The sequence below is a fragment of the Erinaceus europaeus genome, chromosome 5 (assembly GCF_950295315.1).
Source record: "Erinaceus europaeus chromosome 5, mEriEur2.1, whole genome shotgun sequence".
Classification (NCBI taxonomy): Eukaryota; Metazoa; Chordata; class Mammalia; order Eulipotyphla; family Erinaceidae; genus Erinaceus; species Erinaceus europaeus.
In genome coordinates this window covers 132,236,836-132,262,795 of record NC_080166.1, presented here as the reverse complement: position 1 = coordinate 132,262,795, position 25,960 = coordinate 132,236,836, and the positions used below count along the sequence as shown (strand labels likewise).

At 42.7% G+C, this 25,960-nt stretch overlaps 1 protein-coding gene across 2 annotated transcripts; it reads left to right on the top strand.

Moving 5' to 3' along the window:
• Window positions 1-25,738, top strand: SLC10A2 (solute carrier family 10 member 2). 2 transcript variants are annotated; one of them, XM_060191843.1, is made up of 6 exons: window positions 1-577; window positions 11,162-11,280; window positions 17,898-17,986; window positions 19,567-19,742; window positions 21,208-21,365; window positions 23,226-25,738. In XM_060191843.1, exons 1-6 carry the CDS (start codon window positions 201-203, stop codon window positions 23,351-23,353), a joined length of 1,047 nt encoding a protein of 348 aa, XP_060047826.1. In that variant the 5' UTR covers window positions 1-200; the 3' UTR covers window positions 23,354-25,738. The 2 variants fall into 2 exon arrangements, with proteins under 2 accessions (XP_060047826.1, XP_060047825.1); XM_060191842.1 differs by lacking the exon at window positions 23,226-25,738 and having other exon boundaries at window positions 21,208-21,806.
• The last annotated feature ends 222 nt before the right edge of the window (window positions 25,739-25,960 follow it).

Below are 25,960 nucleotides of genomic sequence, written 5' to 3'. Positions count from 1 at the left end.
CCTCTGTAAACGGACACGGGCTCATTTATGGGGTTTTTTATTGCCGCTGAGAGATGACTTTGGAAGGAGACAGCAAGTGACACGTTTGGGAAGGGTTTAAAAGTTTGACTTGATGGGAAGAGGCATTACTTCTCCCACAGGAAGAGAAGACTCAGGCTTCTCAGGGACCTCAGACATTAACGGAGCCACAGGCCCCAGCCATGAATAGTGCAACAGGTTGCCCGCCAGAAGCCACCGTGTGTGATGGTGACTCCTGCGTGCTCCCTGAAAGTAACTATAATGCCATCCTCAGCACGGTCCTCAGCACCGTCCTCACCATCCTGCTGGCCCTGGTGATGTTTTCCATGGGCTGCAACGTGGAGATCAAGAAATTCCTGGGCCACTTAAGGAGGCCCTGGGGCATATTCGTGGGCTTCCTCTGTCAGTTTGGAATCATGCCCCTCACGGGGTTCATCCTGTCGGTGGCCTTTGGCATCCTCCCTCTCCAAGCTGTGGTGGTGCTTATCATGGGATGCTGCCCTGGAGGGACGGCCTCCAACATCTTGGCGTACTGGGTGGATGGAGACATGGATCTGAGGTAAACTCTCCTCCTGCTGCTCTTCCTCCTCCTCTTCCTGCTCCTTCTCCCATTCTTTCTTCCTCCTCCTCTTGCTCCTTCTCCTCTTCTTTCTCTTCTTCCTCCTCCTGCTCTTCCTCCTCCTTTTCTTCCTCCTTCTCCTCTTCCTCCTCCTCCTTCCCCTCTTCCTCCTCCTCATACTCCCCTTCTTCCTCCTCTTTCTCCTTCTCCTCCAGTTCCTCCTCCTCCTGCTCCTTCTCTTTTTCCTCTTCCTTCTCCTCCTGCTCTTCTTCTTCCTCCTCCTCTTCCTTCTCCCTTTCCTTCTCCTCCTCCTGCTCCTCTTCTTCCTCCTCTTCCTCCCCGTCTTCTGCTCCTTCTCCTCTTCTTCCTCCTCTTCCTCCCCTTCTTCTGCTCCTTCTCCCCTTCTTCCTCCTCTTCCTCCTCCTCCTCCTTCTCAGCCTAACTGCCAGTCACATCCAAAGCATCTTTCTTGCCTTGAATGTTCCCCTGTGGTTGGTCTTGGGAACAGCCAAGGCATGAAGCTCCTTCAAGGGCCTGCCCCCTCCAGAACACTGGCTTACATCATAGGAATTGGGAGTTTGTGTGCTGTGTTTGGGTTGTTTTACTTTGTTTCTCAATCTTGCTTGGCTAGCAGGGAGTTGAGATAATTGCTGTTTCTCTTTGGAATGAGATCTAAAGAGTCTTCAAACAAGAAAATCTCTCCAAACCACAAGCTGCTGCAGCTGAGAAAGTTTCCCTAGCTGTATGGAGAGGGGGAATTCCCCTATGGTGCTAGGGTACTTTGAGTGAATGGAGTTAAACTGTTCAGGGGGGAAGGAAGGAGCCGATAGTTCAGCAGATAGCATGCACATCCTGTGTGTGTGTCACACTCTGGCTTCCCACCCTGGCACTGCATGAGAGCATCATATCAGGCACATGGAGTGTCCACGGATGGTGATGGGGGTTATAGAGTCTTTTCTCTCTGTGTCTGTCTCTTGCATCCTCCTCTTTCTCAGAAAAATAAAGAATAGAAAACCAGGCCAGGGAGACAGCTCAGTCTTATCACTAGGACACTAGTACTGAACCATGACCTCACTTCCTGGAACCACATCAAAATAAAAAAAAAAAAAAAAAAGAAAATCAGACCATGTATTAAATATTAAATTCACTGACGAGACAGCTGCCAAACACAGCCAATTCTGTTAGCATGATTTTTTAAAATTATGCTTACTTTACTAAAAAAAAAAAAAATGTGGATTCTCTGTTCCCCACAGAGTAATCCTAACAGCTGTGCTTGCCCAATCCATCCTGTATCAGTCTGAATAGAGAAGAAGAAAGAGACAGAGGGGAAGAGAGGAAGGATGCTAACAGAATCAAGATGAAGCATTAATGCGGCGAGAGTGAGAATTTTAAAGCTGCAAGTCAGGCAGACAAGTGTCTTCTTCCTTACCTTCCTGTCCATCATTTCCTGAGCAAGGTATGCATTTCTGCAAACCAGCCAGGTGGAGACAGAGCATGTGCTTACTGAACACTGGATGGAAGGCAATCAGCTCTGCAAATCACTAGCGGTGAGCCTCAGAAGACAAAAGCTGCAGGGTGAGAAGTGTAAGCGCTGCAGAACCTAAAATTGAGTTCCAGCCTCAGCCAGTGCCTCCCAAGTGGTTGCGGCCCTGTTGCCTCCTCTTGGTGGTGGCCGCAGCTTCCAGAAGCTGGGAAGATCCACCCCACTACCCTCCTTGGCCTCACAGCATTCTTCACAGGAGGATATATGGTGTCTTCCTCCCAGTTGATTCCTTTTTCTTCTTTTTGATTGGCTTAGCACTGGTTTTTTTGATACTGTAAGGATTTCAGGAACTGATGAGATAGAAATAGCTTACCTGGGAGGGCACCTACATGTCACAAAGGTGACCCGGGTTCAAGCCCTGAATCCCATGATAATACTGGAGCAGTGAGGGGAAGCTTCAGTGCTGTGGTGTCTCTCTCTGTCCCTGTCTCTGTCTCTGTCATTCTCTCTCTATCTGAAAAAGTCAGTTCAGAGCAGCGAGCAGTGTAGTGATACTTCAACAAGGCTCTGTTGACATACATACACAGATACATAATATATAGGCTACATATGTCATCTATATTCATTCATCCATATATTTATGTATATATGCATTCCTACATATTCATATATATCCATATATAGTATATCACATATATGCATCCACATATATTCATATATATATATTACATATATATCCATATAGATTCATTCATAAACATTCACATATATCCGTGTTCATTCATATGCATTTATTCAAATAGAGACATGAATTCCCTCATATAAATAGAGACACAGCTACAAAGCTACAGATGCATATAATACTCACCATGCCCGTCGCCAAAGTCCCAATGCTATCTCACCAAAAGCATTCCTCTAGTCTACCCTACCTCCCCCTCTCCAATCCCTTCATCCCACAACCTCCATAGTCATCATGATAAAGTCTGTTACTATTGTTTTGCTGACGTCCCTTTGTATTAGCCAGGTGCCAGAGATAAGTAAAACCAGTCAGTAATTGTCTTTCTTAACATTTTACTCATGGCACCAAGCATTATCCTTTCTATTCACACCTGCTTTGTCCTAAAAGACACAGTGACATGTTTCTACTGGCAGAGTAGTATTCCACTAAGTACATCCATGACTTTTTCCACAAGGGGAATTACTGTCAATGGCTATTCAGGGTTATCGGATCTGTGAATTACCAGACAGAAGGCATAACTTTTAGCTAGCTGCCCACTTACTTTGGCCTAGACCTCAGCACACAGAGTGAGGGTAAAGCAACACTGGCACTCTCTAATCTGAGGGGAGTGAATTAAGCTGTATACAAGGCTCTCGCTTTCACTAAGTATCCTTTATACAATCCATCCAATTTCTCAATAGAGAAGAAAAATCTTATATTTCAGCATAATGTCTCACAGAATCCTTTTGTAAGACAGAAAACCATGTGTCTTGCTCACATGTTTAGATATTGAATTGGATTTCCTTCTGTGAACCAAAACCATAAACCACTCATCTAGACACTTCAATACCCACTTTTCCTGTGGTCTTGAAGATCTTTTTCCTCTTGAAACAGGCAAGAATTCTGTAATTTTATATGCCTTCTCTAACAATGTGGAGAGAAAAAAATATTAAGCAATAAATGCTTTAAATATATATATATATTCAATATGGAGGAAAATATTAATAAATCAATGCTTTTAAATATATTCAATGTGGATGGAAATATTAAGAAACAAATTATATATTAGGAAATAAGATCCCACAAAAGAAAAATGACTAAAGTCCCAAACTGTAATTTGAAATGGCAAGGATCCAGTTGAACCTACATTCTTCCAGTCAGAATAAACCCTATTGTGGGACTTTGGCACTGGAAACATTCTAGAAAGTTTGGATGTCACAGATACCCCCATCTTGTCTTGCAAAGAAGTCAACCTCTGTCCAGACCTTACTCAACTCTCTAACAATCTCTCTTACCAGGACTCAGACAAGACCCAGGAAAAGGCATCACATGCCTCAAATAAATCTCAAGGAATCTCATAAACATTTCTCCCACTGAAACCTCCTTAGTCTCTTAATGCTAAAACTTTCTTGTACCATTTTTCAGCACAGAGAATGGGAAACAAGAAGTAGGGAGGTACTGTAAGTCTGTGATTCCAAAAGCTTGGCCTCCAGGGACTTCTGCATTCTAGCCAAGCCAGTAAGAAAACCCCTCATAGTGTTCCACAGTGCCCCTGAAAGAAGATTGGAGCCTGTAAGGTCCATCACATGATATTTAGAGGGAAAGCCACTCAGATATTTCTTGAAAGAAAATTGAAAGTAACTTGCAGCTATTGAGTAACAGCCTTCAACACACTCTCCTCCTCCGGAGTGATCCTTGAATAGCTCCAGCCTCGTGACGCCTTACGTTGCTATTTCTGATCTCCTGTAACATAGTCAACCTGCCCTTTTCCACCACAGTGTAAGCAGCAACACTCAAGCTATGGCACCAGTGCTCATTAAACAGCGACCCCCAACCCCACCACACACACACCATCCCCCCCACACACACACACACACACCTGCAGTGCTAGCAATGCAATTTCCCTCCGGTATTAGCTTTTTTCTTTCTCTCTCTTTCTGTCTATCTATCTATCTATCTCTATCTCTCAATCTCTTTCTCTCTCTATCTCTCTATCTCTCTTTTTTTCTCTCTCAATCTCTCTTTTTCTCTCTCTATCTCTCTCCTTCTCTCTCTATCTATCTCTCTCTTTCTCTGTCTCTCTATCTCTCTCTTTCTCTCTCTCTCTCTTTCACCTGCTCATGTCTTCCAAAACTGGAAAGCCATTGCATGCTGCAACCTCTTAGCGAAGTAGCCTAAGAATAATAACAGAGAGTTAATGTATAACACCAAACAAGTTGTTGACTAGTCATGAAACTAAAGGCTGGAGTAGTGCAGATAAAGAGTTTAGGGGGGGGGGTCTCCATTTTGTAGATAGCTACTAGGCATATTTTTTGGTTATATTCCAAAGGGCCAGATGCCAGCATGATGCCGACCAGACTTCCCTGGACAAACAACACCACCAATGTGTCCTGGAGCTCCAACTCCCCAGAGCCCTTCCCCACTAGGGAGAGAGAGAGACAGGCTGGGAGTATGGATCCACCTGTCAACAACCATGTTCAGTGAGGAAGCAATTACAGAAGCCAGACCTTCCACCTTCTGCATCCCACAATGACCTTGGGTCCATGCTCCCAGAGGGTTAAAGAATAACAAAGCTATCAGGGAAGGGGAGGGGATACAGAGTTCTGGTGGTGGGAATTGTGTGGAGTTGTACCCCTCTTATCCTACTGTTTTTTCAGTGTTTCCTTTTTATGAGTAAAATAAAAAGAATAATAACAGAAACCTTTGACAAAAGAACACTGCCTGCCCACTGAAGTATCATGTCTCCTATGACCATCCTGTCTAGAAAAATTGTGAACCTGGGGCCAGGACGTGGCAGACCTGGCTGAATGCATAAGTTACAACGCTCAAGGACCCAGGTTCAAACCCTCGGCACCCATCTGCAGGGGAAAGCTTCACAAGTAGTGAGGCAAGGCTACAGGAGTCCCTTCTTTTTTTCTCCCTCTCTTTCTCCCCTTCCCTCTAGATTTCTCTCTGTCTCTATTCAATAAATAAAATAATTAAAATTAAAAAGAAGAAAATTGTGAACTGAGCTGGTTCTATAAAAGGTTTTCATGCTTGAGGCTCCAAAGTCACAGGTTCAACCACCGGAACTACAATAAGCCAGAGCTGAGCAGGGCTCTGGCCTCTTTTCCTCTCACTTTCTAACTAATATCTATAATTAATTTTTTTTTGCCAGAGTACTACTTAGCTCTGGCTTATGGTGTTGCTGGGGATTGAACCTGGGACTTTGGAGCCTCAGGCATGAGAGTCTCTTTGCATAACCATTTCCCTATCCACCTCCTACCTAATTTTTTTTTTTTTTTTATCAAGTGTGAGGATCTGATAGATGCACAAGTGTCTTTACCTAAGTTGTCCTATGCTCAGGACAGGATATGCACCACACGTGCCAAGGACACATGAAGGTGACATTTTGGGTGGGTCTGAAATCATGACTGCCACCCCCAACTGGGGCACCTATCTCCTCTTGGCAGTTTATTCCTCCCCACTCCCACCCCCCCACAACACTGTTCTCAAGTCTTTCCTTCCTAACAATGACCCCAATACACTAGTGAGGATATTTTTTCTTTCTTTGATATATTTAGGGATTCCCTACTCATGTTCCCTTTCCTTGGCCACCTCCCTGCCTTAAGCTCCCATTTACTTTTTATTTAATTTTTCATTATCTTATTTATTTATTGGAGACAGACAGCCAGATATTGGGAGGGAAGGGGGAGATAGGGAGACCTCTGCATCCCTGCTTCACCACTCGTGAAGCTTCCCCCCTGCAGGTGGGGACAGGGACTCGAACCCAGGTCTTTACGCACTGCAGTGTGTGCACTTAGCCCGGTGTGCCACTGCCTGCCCCCTGATTCACCCCTTTCAAAGCTTTCTACCTGCAGGTGGGACCAGGGGCTCGAACCTGGGTCCTTGCCCATTGTAACATGTGCTCTCAACCAGGTGTGTCACAAGTCAAACAACCGTTTACTATTTCTGCACTCTCCTATTACTTTCCAGATTTAACCATTTCTAGATTTTCTTCCTACTGGCCAGATACTGTTCCATATTTCTCATCTCCCAGCTTAGGATCCGCTTCTATTTTTATTTTTCCTCCAGGGTTGTCTCTGGAACTCTGTGACTGCACTATGAATCCACTGCTCCTGGAGGCCATTTTTTTCCCCTTTTGTTGCCCTTGTTGTTCATCGTTGCTATTGTTATTATTGTTGTCCTTGCTGTCATTGTTGTTGGATAGGACAGAGAGAAGTGGAGAGAGGAGGGAAGACAGAGAGGGGGAGAGAAAGATAGACACCTGCAGACCTGCTTCACTGCCTGTGAAGCTACCCCCCTGCAGGCGGGGAGCCGGGGGCTCGAACCAGGATCCTTACGCCTGTCCTTGCGCTGCTCATCATGTGCGCTTAACCTGCTAAGCTACCACCCTGCCCCTGGGATTCATTTCTTCTTAAAGTTCAGACTCACCGACGACGTAGCATGACTTTCACACTACCTTTCTCCTTTCAACCACACACAGTCATCTCCTCTCTAAGTACTAACCCTAACGCTCTTCCATCTTTCTTTTCTTTGCCTTCAAAATCACCAGGCTGGTTTTCTTGTTGTTGTTGCTTTATTTTGTTTTGTTTTGTTTCTTCGTGCCACATCTGCCTTGTATCTTCCCGGCTCCTATTGATGAAGCGCAATGCCACACTATTGTCCTTCCTCTTCATAGTCACCAGCCTTTGTTCCTCCCGAGGTACTGACATTAGACACAATTATGTGCACTCCTAGTAGAAGTGCTCCCCGAGAAACAGCCCTCTCTAAGATCAATGCCATCATTGATTGTCTGCGTTTAACAGAGCAGGAAATACAAGCTCATAAAACATGCAAAGATGATGTCATGGCTAGAAAAAGGACCCGAAAGCTGATCAGGGAAGAGAGTAGCTCCCAAATACGGGAAAGGTGTATAAATATTGTTGACTGAAAACCCCATTGATTTGATGTGATCTGGGGCCCATATTTGTTGGTGTTCCCTTTTTATAAACAAAAAATTAAAAAATTTAAAGATGTGAAATGCCTGTGCACCAGTCAGATCCTAGCGAACCAGCCCTCCCCTCTCCCCTCTCCCCTCTCCCCTGTGTCTGGAACTTCAGCCTTGCTCCAGGCCATCTCTCTCCCTTATCAGGTCTACTCAGCACCTGCAGTTACCTCCTCTGAGGCTTCCAGCAATCATGACTGTTTCACTTTTAATACAAGAACCATCTTCTGTAGCCCACATCTGGGGCTTGACCAATTGCCTCAGCATTTACCCGTCTCCTGCACTCATTTATTTCCATGGCTGACATATGTGCTCTTTACAGAACCTGAGAATCTTTTTTTCCACCTACAAAACAGAGTTTTCTTTTGCTCATGTATTCTGTGCATTGCTTCTTCTCCTCTTGTTCTCCTCCTCCTCCTCCTTCTTCTTCTCCTCCTCCTCCTTCTCCTCCTTCTTCTCCTCCTCCTCCTCCTTCTTCTCCTCCTCCTCCTTCTCCTCCTTCTCCTCCTCCTCCTCCTTCTCCTCCTCCTCCTCCTTCTTCTCCTCCTCCTCCTCTTCCACCTTTTCCTCCTCCTTCTTTTTCTTCTTCTTCTCCTTCTTATTCTTCCCCCTGTTTCTTTCTTTCTTTTTTGGCCTTTCCAGCACATTTTTTTCTTCTTTTAATTATTTTTTAGGGTTTTTTTTAATTGGGGAGATTAATGGTTTATAGTATGCAGTAAGCACAGCTGTTGATACACGTGTAGAATTCCTCAGTTTCCTGTGAAAGCACTCTTTACCCCCAGCCTAGGCCCTCCTCCACCATCAGATTTGAAACTGCCCCCCCATCCCAGAGTCCATTACTTTGGTGGATATATCAACTCCAGTCCAAGTTCTGTTTTGGTTTTCCCCTTCTGTTATTATTTCTCAACTTCTGTCCATGAGTGAGATAACCCCATATCCACCCTTCTCTTTCTGGCTGATCTCACTTCACAGGTACATTGTTTTTTAAAGCAACTTGCCTGTGAACTTGTTTTTCATCTCTCTCTCTCTCTCTCTCTCTCCCTCCCTCCCTCCCTCCCTCCAATTGAGAGAGGTTTGAAGCTAAGTCTTACTTATTCAAAAGGCAAGCTCTCCCAGCACTTCCTTCCCTTGTCCTTATGCAATGTCTCCCCCCAGCAAGGGGAAGCCCCCCTCAATTGCTCCTCCCTCCACCCAGTCTCTAAGACACAAACTCAGACCCGTGAAGCAGCTTCTAAAGTTACGCCAGTGGTACTGTGCATTTGAAGTTCACATCAAAAACTGCAAAAGAAAAAGTAAGGGAAGAGACAGACTTCCCCCTGAAAGTTGTTCTCATAGTTTAACATACTCAGGCTTTCTTGGTCTTCCTCCCTGCTAAGATCCAGATACTAAACATCTCAACATTAACTGTTGTCCTCTTCACTCTAGAGACATATCAAATTCTCTGACAAAAATGTAATTTTATTATGGGTCTGACTTCACAGTCATTACCATTTCTTCTGGGTTTTTTTTGTTGTTGTTGTTGTTGTTTGTTTGTTTGTTTGTTTTTAAATTTATCTAGGGATAATAAAAGAGAAGAACCTAGAAAGTAAAGGAGAAAGAGGAAAGAGGAAGATCATTGACAAATTTCAGAACTTTAATTACCCACAAGAAAAAGCATTACATAGAACAAATTAAATCATTATTCAAGTTAAGACATGGCGTTAGACTTGTTCACCTGCCATCAAAATACATTGAACTTGTAAGAGATGGTGAAGCACTTGTCATTGTTAAACTATTTGAACACTACTAAAATAAGTTTTTTTTTTTCCTAAATCTTATACACATGTTTTAAGGGCGGTCATTCCTGTTTTATCTTACTTTTAACTAGGAAACTGAAGTTTTATAATAAACTCCTCCCTACCACCCTTTATTTTGCCTGAAGTGTGTTTAGCTAAGTTCATTAAAAACTTTCTTAGCATTGTAAAGCTTTGTTTTTATAGGAAGTGGGTGGTATATATAACTTAGCATTTTCCTTAAAGTTTGTGTGAAATTCCACTAAGACCTACTATTATTGTCTCAATTCTACAGCCACTGGAGAAAGAACATTTCAGGGGGGAAAAAACTCATTTCCAATTCCATTTTCTCTTTTATTTTTCCCCTGCAAGAAAACTTTATTTAAGTGTTTATTTTTTTCAAAAAAATTTTTTCACTTCAGTATCACTCTATTGAGGGTATGTTGGTTTATAGGATTATTATTGTCATGGGGCTGCAATTCCATTTCCCCAAAATTGATGTCTGTACAGCTCACCCTCCACAAAACATGGTTTTCTTCCACTACTGGCCTTTGATCCCCAATTCTGACTCTATTTTCTGTTACAACACTGAACACATGCAAAAGCAGTCACTTTCCGTTATAACTTTTTAATTATGTTTATGTATTTGATAGAGACAACCAAAAGTAAAGATAAAGAGGAATAGAGATAGAGACAGAGACAGAAACAGAGAGACACCAGCAGCCCAGCTTCACCACTTAAAGAGATTTTCCTCCTGCAGGTGGGGAACGGGGGCTTGAATCTGGGTCATTGGTCTTTGCAACATGTACGCTTAATCAGGTGCACCACCACCTGGCTTCAAAGCAGCCAACTCTTTAAAGAACATCCTGCATGATCTACAGTCATTAGCTCTTTCAGCCCTCACAATCTGTAGTGATTCCTATCCTCCTGGTCCAATTACGAAAATCGATCAAGAGAAGTCAACTCCATTAGCCAGAGTCACATAGTGAGAGCCAAGCGTCTGGTTGTGTCTACTCTCAGAGTGCTTCAGATGTATACCTGCCCCACTCCTGGCACAGAATGTGTCTTTTTGCCTAGGATGCTTTGAAGGGACCAGAAGATGCCCTACTCAAACCTCCCTGCCATCCACTATCATGGCACATGATTCCATGACACACAACACCATCTTATTTTCCTTTTCCCAGTTCCAATGCCAAGTCAGGTCAACTTACTCTAACACAGATGCTTTCCAAAGGAATGGAACCAGATAATACTCCTTCTCAGCATCCATTCCATAAATTCACAACAGCCCATTCATTCAGGCCCTATGAATTCATGCCTACTTTACCTGCTACCATGTTTCTTGGACTTTAAAAACCTGCCTCCTCTTCTTTCCTCAAGTTGTGGGCATCTGAGCAACCATTTGTCTGCTTTAAGAGAAGACATCGAATCTTCCCTCCTTGGGCTTATATTATCTTCTGAAGGCTAGGGAGACCTCTTCCATCCCATCATGGACTGACAAGATGAAACTCATGACTGGTATACATGTGATAGCTATTATCTGATGAGATATAGGAAGGCTGGAAATGCAACAACTCACCTAGGAAGGCCTAGTGGACCTATCAACCTGCCCCTTTCCTTTCAGTGTCAGTATGACCACATGCTCCACACTGCTTGCCCTGGGAATGATGCCACTGTGCCTCTTCATTTATACCAAAATGTGGACTGACATGGGGAGCCTCGTCATTCCTTATGATAGCATAGGTAAGTCGCTCCTTTGCCAGACGTCTGTATGTCACCTTCCTCTTCTCTCCTTCTGCCTATCAAGGTCAGACCTAAAGGGTTCACCCTGAAAGGATTTTCCTGGGAGACTCTTTACATGTGGCTATATTTCCCTTACTCTTTTTTTCCTTTCACTCTTTTTTTAAATATTGATCTCCTTAAGTCACTTCTCAATCCTATTGACTAATTCCTGGGGAAATATAATTGGTAGCAGTAGAAGATAAATCCAGGTGCCACTTACCTCTGGCACAATTATGATTGCACTACAAGTCACTCCTATGTAATTGTTGGAAGAACGATCCTTGACCAAACCTTGATCCTAGGGGAGAGTCTGCTTTTTCCTCCATGGGAATCAACAAGGAGGGAGGGGAGACTTACAAGGTCCATAAAACATCCATCTGGACCTGAGAAAACTGAAAGTGGTGGTATATAGGGGAGGTTTCATCTATTTCTTAACTCAGAATGCAACTAGTTCATAAGACTAAGAATTTGCACTCAGACATTAACATTGAATAAGCACTGAGTACATCCCACTAATGACTGAAAAACAGAGCACTGCTACTCAGGTAGCACTCTTGAGTATGGCCAGAGGAAGCCAACAGGTAAAGCATGGAGTTGATAGCACTCAACTGTGAATTTCATCCTTATTCAAAAACTTACTTGCAGGCACCATTGATATCTTACGTCCCTGGGGGCCAAATTTGCTGTAGTGGCACCACTCCTACTCATGTCTATTCCCAGAGTCATACCCTACCCCAAAGAGGTTGTTTTCTGCTTCGTGGGAAACAGTGATGGTGAGAGGTAAAGTTGGTGGTATGATAAGGAGTCAAGGATGAATTAGATACCTCTTGGTCTAATCAAATTAGACAAGTCTCATAAGAGATGAGATGCAAGTGAAATTAGTACTTGTTTGCAGGAACATTACAGGATAGTCATTTAAATCTGACCTCAGAGACAAATGTCACCCCAATGGGCTGCCCAGAGAAAAAGTAGGTTTCCTATCCTAAGCAATATGTGGTCCAAACCTACACTGTAGTTTAGAGGAACAGTTGTGGGGACGTGAACCTGGTTAAGTGCACACGTTACAATGAGCAAGGACCCAGGTTTAAGCCCCTGGTGCCCTCTTGTAGGGGGAAGCTTCACAAGTGGTGAAGCAGGGCTGCAGGTGTCTCTCTGTCTCTCTCTTTCTTTATCTGCTCTTCTCTCTCCTCTCAATTTCTCTCTGTCTCTATCTATCCAAAAATAAATTAAAAGATTTAAAAGAGAGAGAGAGAGAGAGAGAGAGAGAAACAATTGCCAAGAGGATTCCTGTTTGATAGCTAGTTGGCATCTAAAAATCCCATTCAGTTCTTTTAAAAAAGTGTTTTAGTGGTAAATTATGGTGCAGGGCATCCACAACTAGATTAGAAGACTTCAGATCACTCACCTGTCAGTGACAATTTGCATGGAGATGTTTGTACAGTCTTTTCTCTCTTACACTTCGACCATGTCTTGTGGCCTTGAGACTATAATGAAAATGGTGCTACTGCTGACACACCCAGTTGGACATGGAATTTCCCTGAGCAAGGGTCTCCTACTGAGTCTGGGGAATTCCTTCACCTCAGATATAATCTTCTGAAGACAGGACTACATGACCTTCCACAGCCAAGGCTTTGGGTTATTTAGCTCTCAAATCTGCTCCCCAAAAAAGACACCTTCCTTTGAAGTAAAGAATGGAGCTTCCTTGAATGGTGTCCATTGCAAATTTCTGAAAGACCTGCCTGTTGACGGAGGAGTCGCCATTTTATGCAACTCATTATCTTATAAAGTAACTTACTTATTAAAATAGTCTTCTGAGAGTCCCTCCTTTTCAGGGGAAATAGTCCATGAAGATATTGAATGAGGAACTCCGAGGTTGGCACACACATGCCTGATTAAAGGGTACATGTTACCATGCACAAGGACCTGGGTTTGAGTCCCCAGTCCCCACCTGCAGGGAGAATACTTCACAAGTAGTGAAGCAGGTCTACAGAGGTCTATCTTTCTCTCTCCTCCCTCTCTATCTTTCTTTCTTCTACCAATTTTTCCTTTCCCGTCTAATAAAAAAATAGAAGTGAAAAAAAAGAAAAAAGCATGGCTGCCAGGAACAGTGGATTTGTAGTGTCAGCACCAAGCCCCAGCAATAACCCCAATGACAAATATGTATTTATTGAATGATTATAGTTATGATGTAGAGGAATTCCATCACATCCTTTAATTTTAGTAGATTTTGAAAAAAGAAAAGAGAGAAAGAGAATTTCACAACATCTCAATGGAAGAAAAGATTATCTTGAAAGAATTAGGGTTTGGGGGAGATGAACAAATTTTCATGATGGTTTGAAAGATAAAGAAATATTCAAAGTATATTTACTCACCATATCAAGCTGGACTATTTTCCAACCAAATCTTGCTCTTGACTTTGTCTATCCATTAGTGTAGAAAAACAAGGACCGGTGCTAGGTGGTGGCCCACCTGATTGGGCGCACATGTTACAATGCACAAGGACCCAAGTTTGAGCCCCCCGTCCCCACCTGCAGGAGGAAAGCTTCACAAGGGGTAAAGCAGGGCTGCCAGTGTCTCTCTGTCTCTCTCATCTATTTCCCCCTTCTCTCTTGATTTCTGGCTGTTTCTATCCAATAAATAAATAAATATATATTTTTAAAAATGTAAAAAAAGAAAAGAAGAACAAGGACCTGATTGCTCCACTAGACATTATATCAACTTTTTTAGATGAGGATGCCAAAGCGCAGGGTATCTGCTTAATTAGTCCAAGGTAGCCAAGGGTATGGACAGACCCCCCCCCCCCCCCCCCCCCCCCCCCCCCCCCGCCTCATTCCCACAGGCACACACTAAGCTCTGCCAGCTAAGTAAACACCTGCATAGTCCTAGCAGACACTATGGACACATGGATAAAGGAAGACACAGTGGTACAGCCCATTAAGAAAACACTGCAGCAGTTCCTGCTCCTATAACTCTCATTTGAGAGTGAGTGGCTAGTGCTACCAACTCGACGGGCACTTAATTCACTATGAGGCACGAATCATGGTTCCCGTTCGCTTATGGGAAAGCTGAGTCTCAGGGGCTGCATGTTCTGCACAATTTCCACATTGGTGAATAAAGCTCATCTCCAACTTCAACTCTCCACAAGCTCCAGCATGTGATCCATAAGCCACTTTCCCCTTCTCTTTGTCTCTTTCTCTCTCTCTCTCTCTCTCTCTCTCTCTCTCCCTCCCTCCCTCTCTTTTTCTACCTCTCTCTCCCCCTTTATTTTCTCCTTTCTTTTTTTCTTTCTTCCCTTCTTTCTTTCTCTCTTCAAATACCTACTGTAAAACTTCATTGGGAGTCGGGCGGTGGCGCAGCGGGTCAAGCGCACGTGGCGCAAAGCGCAAGGACCAATGTAAGGATCCGGGTTTGAGCCCCCGGCTCCCCACCTGCAGGGGAGTCGCTTCACAGGCGGTGAAGCAGGTCTGCGGGTGTCTGTCTTTCTCTCCCCCTCTCTGTCTTTCCCTCCTCTCTCCATTTCTCTCTGTCCTGTCCAACAATGACGACATCAGCAGTATTAACTACAACAACAATAAAAACAAGGGCAACAAAAAGGAAAATAAATAAATATGTTTTTTAAATAATAATATTAATTAATTTAAAAAATAATTTTAAAAACTTGATTAAAGATCAAACTGGGGGAGGCGGAGTGGTGGTGCACCTGCTTGAGTGCAAGGACCCAGGTTCAAGCCCCTGCTCCCCACCTTCCGAAGGAAAGTTTCATGAGTGGTGAAGCAGGGCTACAGGTGTCTCTCTGTCTCTCTCCCTCTCTAGCTCCCCCTACCCTCTCAATTTTCTGACTTTCTCTATTCAATAAATAAAGTTAAAAAAAAAAAAAAAAGATCAAGCTGGGATTCAAATGGTGTGATTGTAAGCAGATGTGTCCTGACCCAAATAGTGAGGTATTTGACAGAGAGAGCATGGGTTTATGGGAAATCAGGAAACAAACAGAGCCTGGGAGAAGGTAAGAGCCCCCCACAGGCTGTAAAGAGTTGAAACAATTCTTCTGTCTTCTCTCCACTTGGAAAGTGCACACTCTTGAGTGTGAACAAGGAGAAGTGTCTTCTCCAGTCAACTCCTAGCCCAACAATAGCTTGATCTGGTCTCCTGTGATCACGAGAGAAAAACACACTTGAGTCCTATATTTCTGCAAGTGGTCTTGCTTAAGAGTTTCCCATGTCTCCATGAAGTGAGAAAGACCAACCTGAGGGGGCAGGAACTTCTTTTTACAGCTCCTACACATTTAAGAAATATTACTAAAACATAAGTACACTCACATTCTAAGACTGACACTGAGGGGGGGCAGGCAGTGGCATTACACAGTTGAATACAACCACATGTTACCGTGATGAGGGGCCCAAGTTTGAATCCTTGCATGATGCTTCACAAATTTTTTTAATTTTATTTATTTATTCCCTTTTGTTGCCCTTGTTGTTTTATTGTTGTAGTTATTATTGTTGTTGTCGTTGTTGAATAGGACAGAGAGAAATGGAGAGAGGAGGGGAAGACAGAGAGGAGGAGAGAAAGACAGACACCTGCAGACCTGCTGCACCGCCTGTGAGGCGACTCCCCTGCAGGTGGGGACCCGGGGTTCGAACTGGGATCCTTATGCCGGTCCTTGTGCTTTGCGCCACCTGCGCTTAACCCGCTGCGCTACAGCCCGACTCCCGCTTCACAAGTTTTGAAGCAGGGGCAGGTGTCTCTCTTTCTCTCCCCACCCATTAATTTCTCTCCAGCCTATAAAAATAAAATAAAAAAATCAAATAAAAAAAATGGAATAGGAAAAAAAGAGGAACTAAGGGAGCAGTGGATTCATATTGGCAATAATAACGAAAAAAATGTCTGGCATCTAGGTTTAAAATACCATAGTCTAATCAGCTTTTAAGATGGGCATTAATTGAAAGCCCAGAAATCTTACACAATGTAAAGTACCATCTAAAAGTCCAGGGCAGGATTGTTACTTTACAAAGTATCAGGGCTTAGTTCTACCCAAAGGAGGTTTTTATAGGTTTTTTAAACTAGGGAATCTATCATGAACTTTTGCCCATATCTGAAATTCTGCCCTTTTTCTTTCTTTCTTTTTAGTCATTACCTTTCCTATTTTTTTAATACTACATCTCAGTCTTGACCTCATTTCATTGAGTGTTTTCTGGAGAAAAGTAATTTTCAGGAGAGCAAAAGGGCTACAAAAAACTACCTCTCCATCACTATTACATTTGTTTTAAACTTACACGTAGAGCTGAAAGTCTAGAACCCATTTTCCAATCCTACTTTAGTCTTCTACAGATTACTGACACCCATTCTCAGAATTTCTTGATAAAACCTACTTCCTCTTATTGCTTTCAAACAATAAGATGTTTGGAAAGGAAACAGCCCAGAAGAAGCTAGAAGATGTTGATGATATACTATGCAAGTCCAGCTATTGGGCCAATGAATGCTAAATAAAACGGAGAAGCAAACCACAGTCCCTTCAGAACGGCAGTAAATTGAACACAGTGAAACTGAAGTATGACTCTTTTATCTGACTGGGTGACCATGTTCCTACAAAGAATCATAATTGTTTAAGAGGACACCAACCATATGATCTCAGGGAAAATTTAATGCGTGCTTTTTTTTTCTTCCCCGCAACTTATCCTCTCACTTCTGTGATATAAATTTGAACGACCCAAGTCATACTAACCTGAACTCATTAGCTTTCAAAATGCCTAGAGAATTTTGAACGTTTTTCTTTTAGTTCGATTACCATAAAATAACAGACAGAGGGGGTCGGGCGGTGGCGCAGTGGGTTAAGCGCATGTGGCGCAAAGCTCAGGGACCAGTGTAAGGATCCCGGTTCGAGCCCCCGGCTCCCCACCTGCAGGAGAGTCGCTTCACAGGCAGTGAAGCAGGTCTGCAGGTGTCTATCTTTCTCCCCCTCTCTCTGTCTTCCCCTCCTCTCTCCATTTCTCTCTGTCCTATCCAACAATGAACAACATCAACAATGGCAATAATAACCACAACGAGGCTACAACAACAGGGCAACAAAAAGCGGGGGAAAATGGCCTCCAGGAGCGGTGGATTCATGGTGCAGGCACCGAGCCCAGCAATAACCCTGGAGGGAAAAAAAAAAAAAAAAAAACAATAACAGACAGATATAAAATATCTGTGTGGACCACAAGAATACATGCACTCTCAACCTTTGAGAAACCTTTGTACTGGGCTCTAAAACAAACAACAACAACAACAAAATCCAAAAACTAAGTAAGCCTGAATTCTGACAAGCTTAACCTAAAAGACAAAGATAGGCCAGATAAGGTCTAAAAGCTTAGCTCAGGAAATAGAGGAAGGGGTTGTGGTATCAAAAGTATCCATTCTCCACCAAAAGCAGTAACTCATTTACTAATAAGGGCTAAGCAGTGTTTGTTGTTGTTGCTGTTTGTTTGTTTTCTCTAGTCTGTTTCCAATGTTCAAGAAGTAACTTGAGGTCGTTCAAGTCCTGTTTCCTTCCTCTTTCCTGTGTTACAAGTTCTCTTATCAGCTGACTCTTCCTTCACCTTCAGGCACGTCTTTGGTAGCCCTTGTTATCCCCGTCTCCATTGGGATGTTCGTGAATCACAAATGGCCTGCGAAAGCCAAGATCATCCTTAAGGTACGTTTCTCATGCTCTGGGCTACAAATGACGCTTCTCCCTGTCCACCCAGCTGGTCTTTCTTACTACTTCACAACACAACCTCCCTCCCAAGAGGTTAAAGTTATTAAACAGGCAGCCCATCTCTTCCAGAATGTTCTTCTGTCTTCTAGGCCCAGGCTCGGTTTCAACCCATCCTTTAAGATGCTGAAAATGTCATTCCTTGTTTTTTCTCTACTCTGTGTGTTGGTATGCATGAGACCCCTTCTGTTTCATTTGGTTTAAATCCCCCCTGCTTAACACTATTCTATTTACATAACCACTGCATTCTATTTACATAACCACTGTTAACAAGCACCACCCTCCCTCCAGGGCATTGGTGGTTCAGTGATAGGATTCTCGCCTGCTCCGCCCCCTCCTTGTCACACTCTGATTTTCACCAGTCACTTTTCTCTCCACCCTCTCTATGTCACATCCTGTTTCCACCCTACTTGGCAAGTATATATAAAGACAGCATTGTGAGTTTTAGGGTACTTGAATTTAGCTTAGCTCGTCTTAGATTGTGCTGCGTCCTGCATGAATAAAGAGATACTGCCTACAGCTCAACCATGAGTCCCTGGTCGTCTGCTACCCGCCCGTGAAGCCAGCCCGGTGAAAACAACATAACCCGTCGAAAACATCATCTCTGCAATGTTAGCACGTTGTTCTTGCCTTTTATGTGGGTTTGTGTCATAAAATGTATCTAGACAGTTTGTTGGAAATTTGATCATATTCTTCTCATCCCTGTATCTATATGGTCAGTTCAGTGAAATGGATAGATTTTACACCTATAGAAAGGAGATACACAGTGAGAGAGAAATAATGGTATGGATTATATATAAAATATGGCATATTGTATTAGATATAATATCTATATGTACATATGATATGTAAAATCATCAACCATATATCCCCCTCACCAACTAGGCATATTCCATAAAGATGGTATAGTTATAGACACAGATAAGAAGATAAATGATAGATATATTAATATAAATTAATACAGACATAGACATAACCCATTAACTGGGGTCATAACAAGCTACTTGGTGTTCTTTGTTCTCTAGGAAAAACATAAAGTTACGATCACTAATATTTTTTCATGGGAAAAGGGGAAAACAATAACTTTCATATGTTTGGTCTTTTTTTCTTAAAAGGATAATTTTTAGATCTGCTTTCTCATAATCCTAACAATCACAAAAGATATCCAGGGCAAGATTTTATCTCCCATGACAGAAGAAGAAAGGAAGGTGTCAGAGATAATTCAAGATTTGCCACCAGGACCACAGAGCATGACGGGAGTTGGGTTTCTTCCTCTCCATCAAGGATAGTTTGGGAGCTAGAACATCCGCAGGCTAAATCCAGGCACTCCGTGTCCTGCTGTTTTCTCAAATGTTGGGAAGGGACACAAGCACAGCGTTTGGGGAGGGCTGATGGAGACCTGCAGGACAGGAATGCAGAGAGGTCACTTCTCAAGGCCTCCCCAGAAGAGAAGAGATCCCCCAGGCTCCTCCCTTTTCTCTAACTCCCACGTTTGGGTGTCTTGTGTCTTTCTCCCCTAGATCGGGTCCGTTGCAGGGGCCATCCTCATCGTGCTCATAGCTGTAGTTGGAGGTGTCCTCTACCAAAGTGCCTGGATCATTGAACCCAAACTGTGGGTTATCGGGACTCTGTTTCCAATGGCTGGTTACTCCCTGGGATTTGTTCTGGCCAGGATAGCAGGGCAGCCCTGGCACAGGTATGTAGCTCTGCCAAGTCAGACGGGGATGTCCTTCTACCACTCATGGAGCATGACACAAATCAATCTACTCCCATGCATATGTATGTATATGTCTGTGTCTGTGTCTGTGTCTGTGTCTGTGACTATGTCTATGTCTATGACTATGTCTATGTCTATGTCTATGTCTATGTCTATGACTATGTCTATGTCTATGTCTATGACTATGTCTATGTCTATGTCTATGTAATATGTATGTATGTGTATATATATGTCTATGTCTATGACTATGTCTATGACTATGTCTATGTCTATGACTATGTCTATGTCTATGACTATGTCTATGACTATGTCTATGTCTATGACTATGTATATGTAATATGTATGTATGTGTATATATATGTCTATGTCTATGACTATGTCTATGACTATGTCTATGTCTATGACTATGTCTATGTCTATGACTATGTCTATGTCTATGACTATGTCTATGTCTATGTCTATGTCTGTGACTATATCTATGTCTATGACTGTATCTATGTCTATGACTATGTCTATTTCTATGTCTATGACTATGTCTATGTCTATGTAATATGTATGTATGTATGTATATATATATGTCTATGACTATGTCTATGTCTATGACTATATCTATGACTATATCTATGTCTATGTCTATGTCTATGACTATGATAATGTCTATGACTGTCTATGTCTATGTCTATGACTATGTCTATGTCTATGACTATATCTATGTCTATGTAATATGTATGTATGTATATATATATATATATATGTCTATGTCTATGACTATGTCTATGTCTATGTCTATGTCTATGACTGTCTATGTCTATGACTGTGTCTATGACTATGTCTATGATGTCTATGTCTATGTCTATGACTATGTCTATGTCTATGACTATGTCTATGTAATATGTATGTATATATATATATATATTAGTTGACCTATATGCCTGCCTTTTTCCTATAATTTTATTGGAGAGGACTAATGGTATATGTTACAGCTGTTGACACCTGATTATGATTTCTTATCTCTCTTTGATAGGATCACTACTCTGTGCTCATTATTCTTCCAGGAAAATAATAACAATGTAATGAGCGCCAATTCATTAATATGAAAAGGAGACAATGGGAGTGATTTTTGTTTCTAGACACTTTCTTAGTCTTTATAAAATTGTTTTATATTCTCATTATCAATATGGTCATCAGTGGTGTCCATGACAAGATATAGATGTATGTATTCACAGAGATGTCTATGGCGTAGATGACCATTATTTCTAGTATACATATTGCACAGTAATATAAAGTAGTAAGATATACTTGTGCACTGCAGATATGATCATGTTCTGAGTAGGTACAGGCATTAAAGCCAAGTGGGAAACTGTACATGGGAAAGCCTCAACTTTGACTGTTCTCCAACAGCAAGGCACACCAGTAACCAGGGTCCACTCCCCCTCTGTGGCAGGTGCAGGACCGTGGCTCTGGAGACAGGCATGCAGAACACCCAGCTGTGCTCTACCATCGTGCAGCTGTCCTTCACACCCGAGGAGCTCAACCTGGTGTTCACTTTCCCCCTCATCTACAGCATCTTTCAGCTGGCCTTTGCGGGGATATTCTTGGGACGTAAGAAACGATGCCCCTCCCTCTCTTTCCAGCGTTTCTTTTCTGAGAAGCCCAAGAGTGGCCAGTATGGTCTGACTGACTCCCTGTTCTGTGCTTCTCTTACTTTCTTCTTGTCTGGCAGTGAATTCCCTAAAGTCAGCTAAATTGCCTTTCTCCTGGCAATCAAATATGTGAGTGGAAGAAGCCCTAACACTTTTGTGACTTCCCAGATGCTGTCGGGAAGATCACAGTTTAGCCCCAAGGTTCTGATGCAGATGATGGTTGTTTTTGAAATATCTCTTTTTTATTATTTATTCATTATTAGATAGAGACAGAGAGAAGTTGAGATGCCAGTCCCTGTTCAGGGTGCCATTATGCCGGGCTAGCTTCGTTGGAGGGAGAGAGAGATGACCAGGGACTCATGGCTGAGTAGTACACAGTTCAGTCTTTATTCATGTGGAACGCAGCACAATCTAAGCTATCTCTAATCACAATCCTGTCCTTAAATTTCCTGAGGCGGAAATATGGGGTGGGGAGAAGGAAAAAGCATGCAAAACAGTGGGGATTAAACCAATGCCCTGGAGGCAGGGTGGTGCTTAGTTAACAGTGGTTATGTAAATAGAATACAGTGTTAAGCAGGGGTGATTAGACCAATGAAACAGAAGGAGTCTTAGAAGCAGAATTTGGAAGCAGACCAACATTGAGAGAAGAGGGAGAGGTGGAGAGGGAGAGAGACAGAGAGATACCTGCAGCTCTGCTTCACCACTCATGAAGCTCTCCCCTTGCTGGTGGGGACCAGGGGCTTAAATCCAGGTCCCTATGCACTGTAATGTGTGCACTTAACCAGGGTTGCCACCACCTGGCCCTGGAGATAATTTTGTAAGTGAGAAAGAATTGCAGGCTGATTCTCTCCATTAGTTCTTTTTCCCTCAGTAATCATGGAGGTCTGTCAACCTGCCAGGACCATTTTATTGTGAGCATTCTACCTGCTTCCAGAAGCCCTGGCATGGGCATTTTTTTTGTTGTTTGGTTGGTTGGTTGGCTTTGTTTTGTTTTTCAAAATAGGGTCTTAATATGCCTTGCATATGTAAGAAAATTAATTAGAAAACTCACGTAAAGTGGATATTTATCAAGCTATGTTGTATTAGAAGGTAGATATGTGGGAGCCGGGCGGTAGCACAACGGGTTAAGCGCATGTGGTGCAAAGCGCAAGGACAGGCGTAAGGATCCCGGTTCGAGCCCCCTGCTCCCCATCTGCCAGAGAGTCGCTTCACAGACTGTGAAGCAGGTCTGCAGGTGTCTATCTTTCTCTCCCTCCCCCTCTCTGACTTCCCCCCCCTCTCCATTTCTCTCTGTCCTATCTAACAATGACAACAAGAATAATAACTACAACAACAATGAAAAACAATAAGGGCAACAAAAGGGAAAATAAATAAATATAAAAAAATTTTTAAAAAGAAGGTAGATATGCTCCTGTGCACATATGTGTACATACATGCACAAATATCTAGTATTTGTATATTTGAAAGAGTTGAAGCAGGTATGTAGCTTATTTCACGTTTTCAGAATAACTAACCCAATTTTACTATGTGGTATACTGAATACATTATGATTCAATAGTCTCCATATTCATTCAGTATAGAATACTTATTTATCCAATAGCAACAGCACCTTAATATAAATAAAAATGATAACATGTACACTAGCTTTCTCTGCCGTGAAAACATCCTCTTAACCATAAATCATTCTGGAAATGAAAAGCACGAAGTTCACAGAAAATGCAAACCACTCAGGAGCCCTAAATTCAAATCACTGCCCAGGGAAGTTTACAACGTATTATTGGGGCACTCTTGACTGAATCCCTTGTGTATTGTTTTCTAGTTTATGTGGCATACAAGAAATGCTATGGAAAAAACAAGGCAGAACTTCCAGAGACTTTAGAGAATGACACAGCGTCAGGGGCATCATTCTGCCAGTCAAATGAAGGGTTTGAGCCAGAAAAAAAGTAGCCATGAAGACACAAGGCAAGAGTGGCGTCAGCTACTGGAGTGCTCAGCGACTTGAGTTTGGACAGGCTACCTGGCAGAAAAGAAGTTCAGGTGAACATTTCCAGTACAGTTGGTTTTTTGTGCTAAGTGACTTGTGTGCCAGTTTTTAAAGTCACAAATATTTATATGTGTGTAGATACATGTGTATGTATGTGTATGTGTATGTATATGTACTGCCTTTGCAATGTGGTTCCCAATATGCTCATATGCACTGGGATTCAGAGCTACTGAGATCTTTGTAACTCCTGAACTGAATTCTTGCCCCAAACCTCATAACCCAGAGACGAACTGCCATATTTTGTATGTTAAAATGGACAAAATGAATCATTACGATGAAGTTCTCACAGTCTTCTCTACTATTTACGATTGTTTAAAAAAAATTGCCATGAACACCTTCTACAGACATTCTTAAGAAAATTGCAGCCTAGCAGAATGGGTGGCGATGTGCCTGGTTGAGTACACACGTGTGCAAGGACCCAGGTTCAAGGCCCCACACCCTACATGCAGGTGGGGCACATCATGAGTGGGGAAGCAGGTCTGCAAGGGTCTTTATTTCTCCTTTTCTGTCTCCCCTCTCAATTCAATTTCTCTCTGTCCTATCAAATAAAGTAGAAAATTGGGGGGGGGGGGTGGAACAAAAAGAGAAAAAAGTGGCCGCTCAGAGAAATGGATTCATAGTCCTGGCACCAAGCCCCAGTGGTAACCCTGGTGGCAATAGAAAAATAAATAAATAAAAACATCGCAACCTATTTATTTATACATAACACTGTATCGTAACACTAGCAATAAATTTTATTTCCTGTATGTGATAAAAAAAAATTTCACCAGTGACTATTTATGAGAGACAGAAAGAGATGGGGCAGGGGGGAATACTAAGTAGAATTCAATAACCAAATCAGAATGCTGCCCATAACTTGTGAGAGATGTGGTTGGTACACGGGTCGATTTGCCATTACATTGTACAGGAAAGACAAGAAAGTCTCCAATGGTATGGATTTGGCAAAAAGTTCTTCAGACCCTAGGGAGCAAATTCCTTGCACAAAGGCTGCTTATTCAAGCAGCATCCAGAGGGGCTCGTAGGCCAGCTACTGGGTTCACTTGAATCCCAGGCAGTAGACATCTTAAAGCAGCACTGACAAAAGGCACAACGCCAGCAGAGTTGTTGGCAGAAATACCAAGACTCTAGTGTGTGAAATCATGAGACGTGGACAGAAATGCACAAATAACAGAGCCCCTTGGAGGTGCATAAGTAGAGGCAATCAGAAGGTCAGGGGCAAGTAGCAGAGAGAAGAATAACGTCAGACAGGATGGGGGAAGTGAGTATGAAACAGTGTCTGTGGAGGAGGAAGTCACTTTGTCCAACCTGGAAACAGGAAGTGCATTGTGGTGTTGAGTAGCTGAGATTCTGCAAAGAGTATCAAAGGAGAAGAAAGGAGAAATGGAGCAGTGACAACAGGGCCATATAGCCAAGCGCTGGGTGCTTGACTGGGCAGTCTTCTTTAGTTACCTTTGCCTCGTTTTGCAGCTGGAAATTGCTGTCTTCTTACCTCATTAGTAATGCTTAATGTTCATTTTCCAGCTGGACCTTCTCAGGGTCTCAGAGATTCTCCTAGATGTTTTGCCCAGTGTGAATCCATATCCTGCCATGCACTCAGCCTTACACAGACAGGGAGCTCAGCTTGGCCACTGTCAGCTATCTAGAACAAGGTTTAGATTTACAGTTGAGTAAGGGAGCCATGGTTTTCCAGTACACAGACATATTCAGAGGTATGGGGGATTTTATTATTATTATTATCATTAAGAAGAACAAGGGAAGAGGCAGGAAGGGCAGGCTTTCCCATTAAGAGGTGTCAGAGAGTATTTTTTCCAACAAGAAGACTTGAAATCTTTGTGTGAGGAACTTCCCAGAAGCCTCACCTCTCAGCAAGCAGGCAGGTGTACAAAGGCAAACTGCAAATCCATAACATTATTTCAGCACAAAGTCAGGGGTCTGGGTGCCAGCAGCTGCAGCAAACAGGTTGTTAATTTCCCTGTTGACCAAGATGTGAGTGACAAAGGACTTGGCTTCCTTACATGATGTGGGATCTTGTGAGAGAGTATGTGTGTGTGTGTGCGTGCGTGCGTGTTTGCGTGCGTGCGTGCGTGTGTGTGTGTGTGTGTGTGTGTGTGTCTATTTTCTAATGTGCTAGAGGGGAGAAAAAGAGCTGAGCTTTTTAAAATGAGGGCTCTCTATTTTTAAATGACTTTGAAAAGCAGATTAAATTATGTATTTTATTGCCTCTGTGAGCATCTTGCTAAATGAATATTTTATTGCAGTGACTAGAATAAATGAAAATGTTTGTAACATTTCGCCTGTCTGAGTCTTTGTGACAAGTGCCAAGATTTCTTTACTGTTCTTGATCCTAGAGATGTAAACAAGGTCATCTCAAATATTCAAGTGTTCCTTGAAAAGTACGGGAAAGACAACCAATAAAATTTGAATAATTAGTGTCACACTGACCCAGATTAAAGTTGTTCCCAAGAAAACTTACTGGGGTGTCATTCCTTAATGTTAATGACTTTAAAATG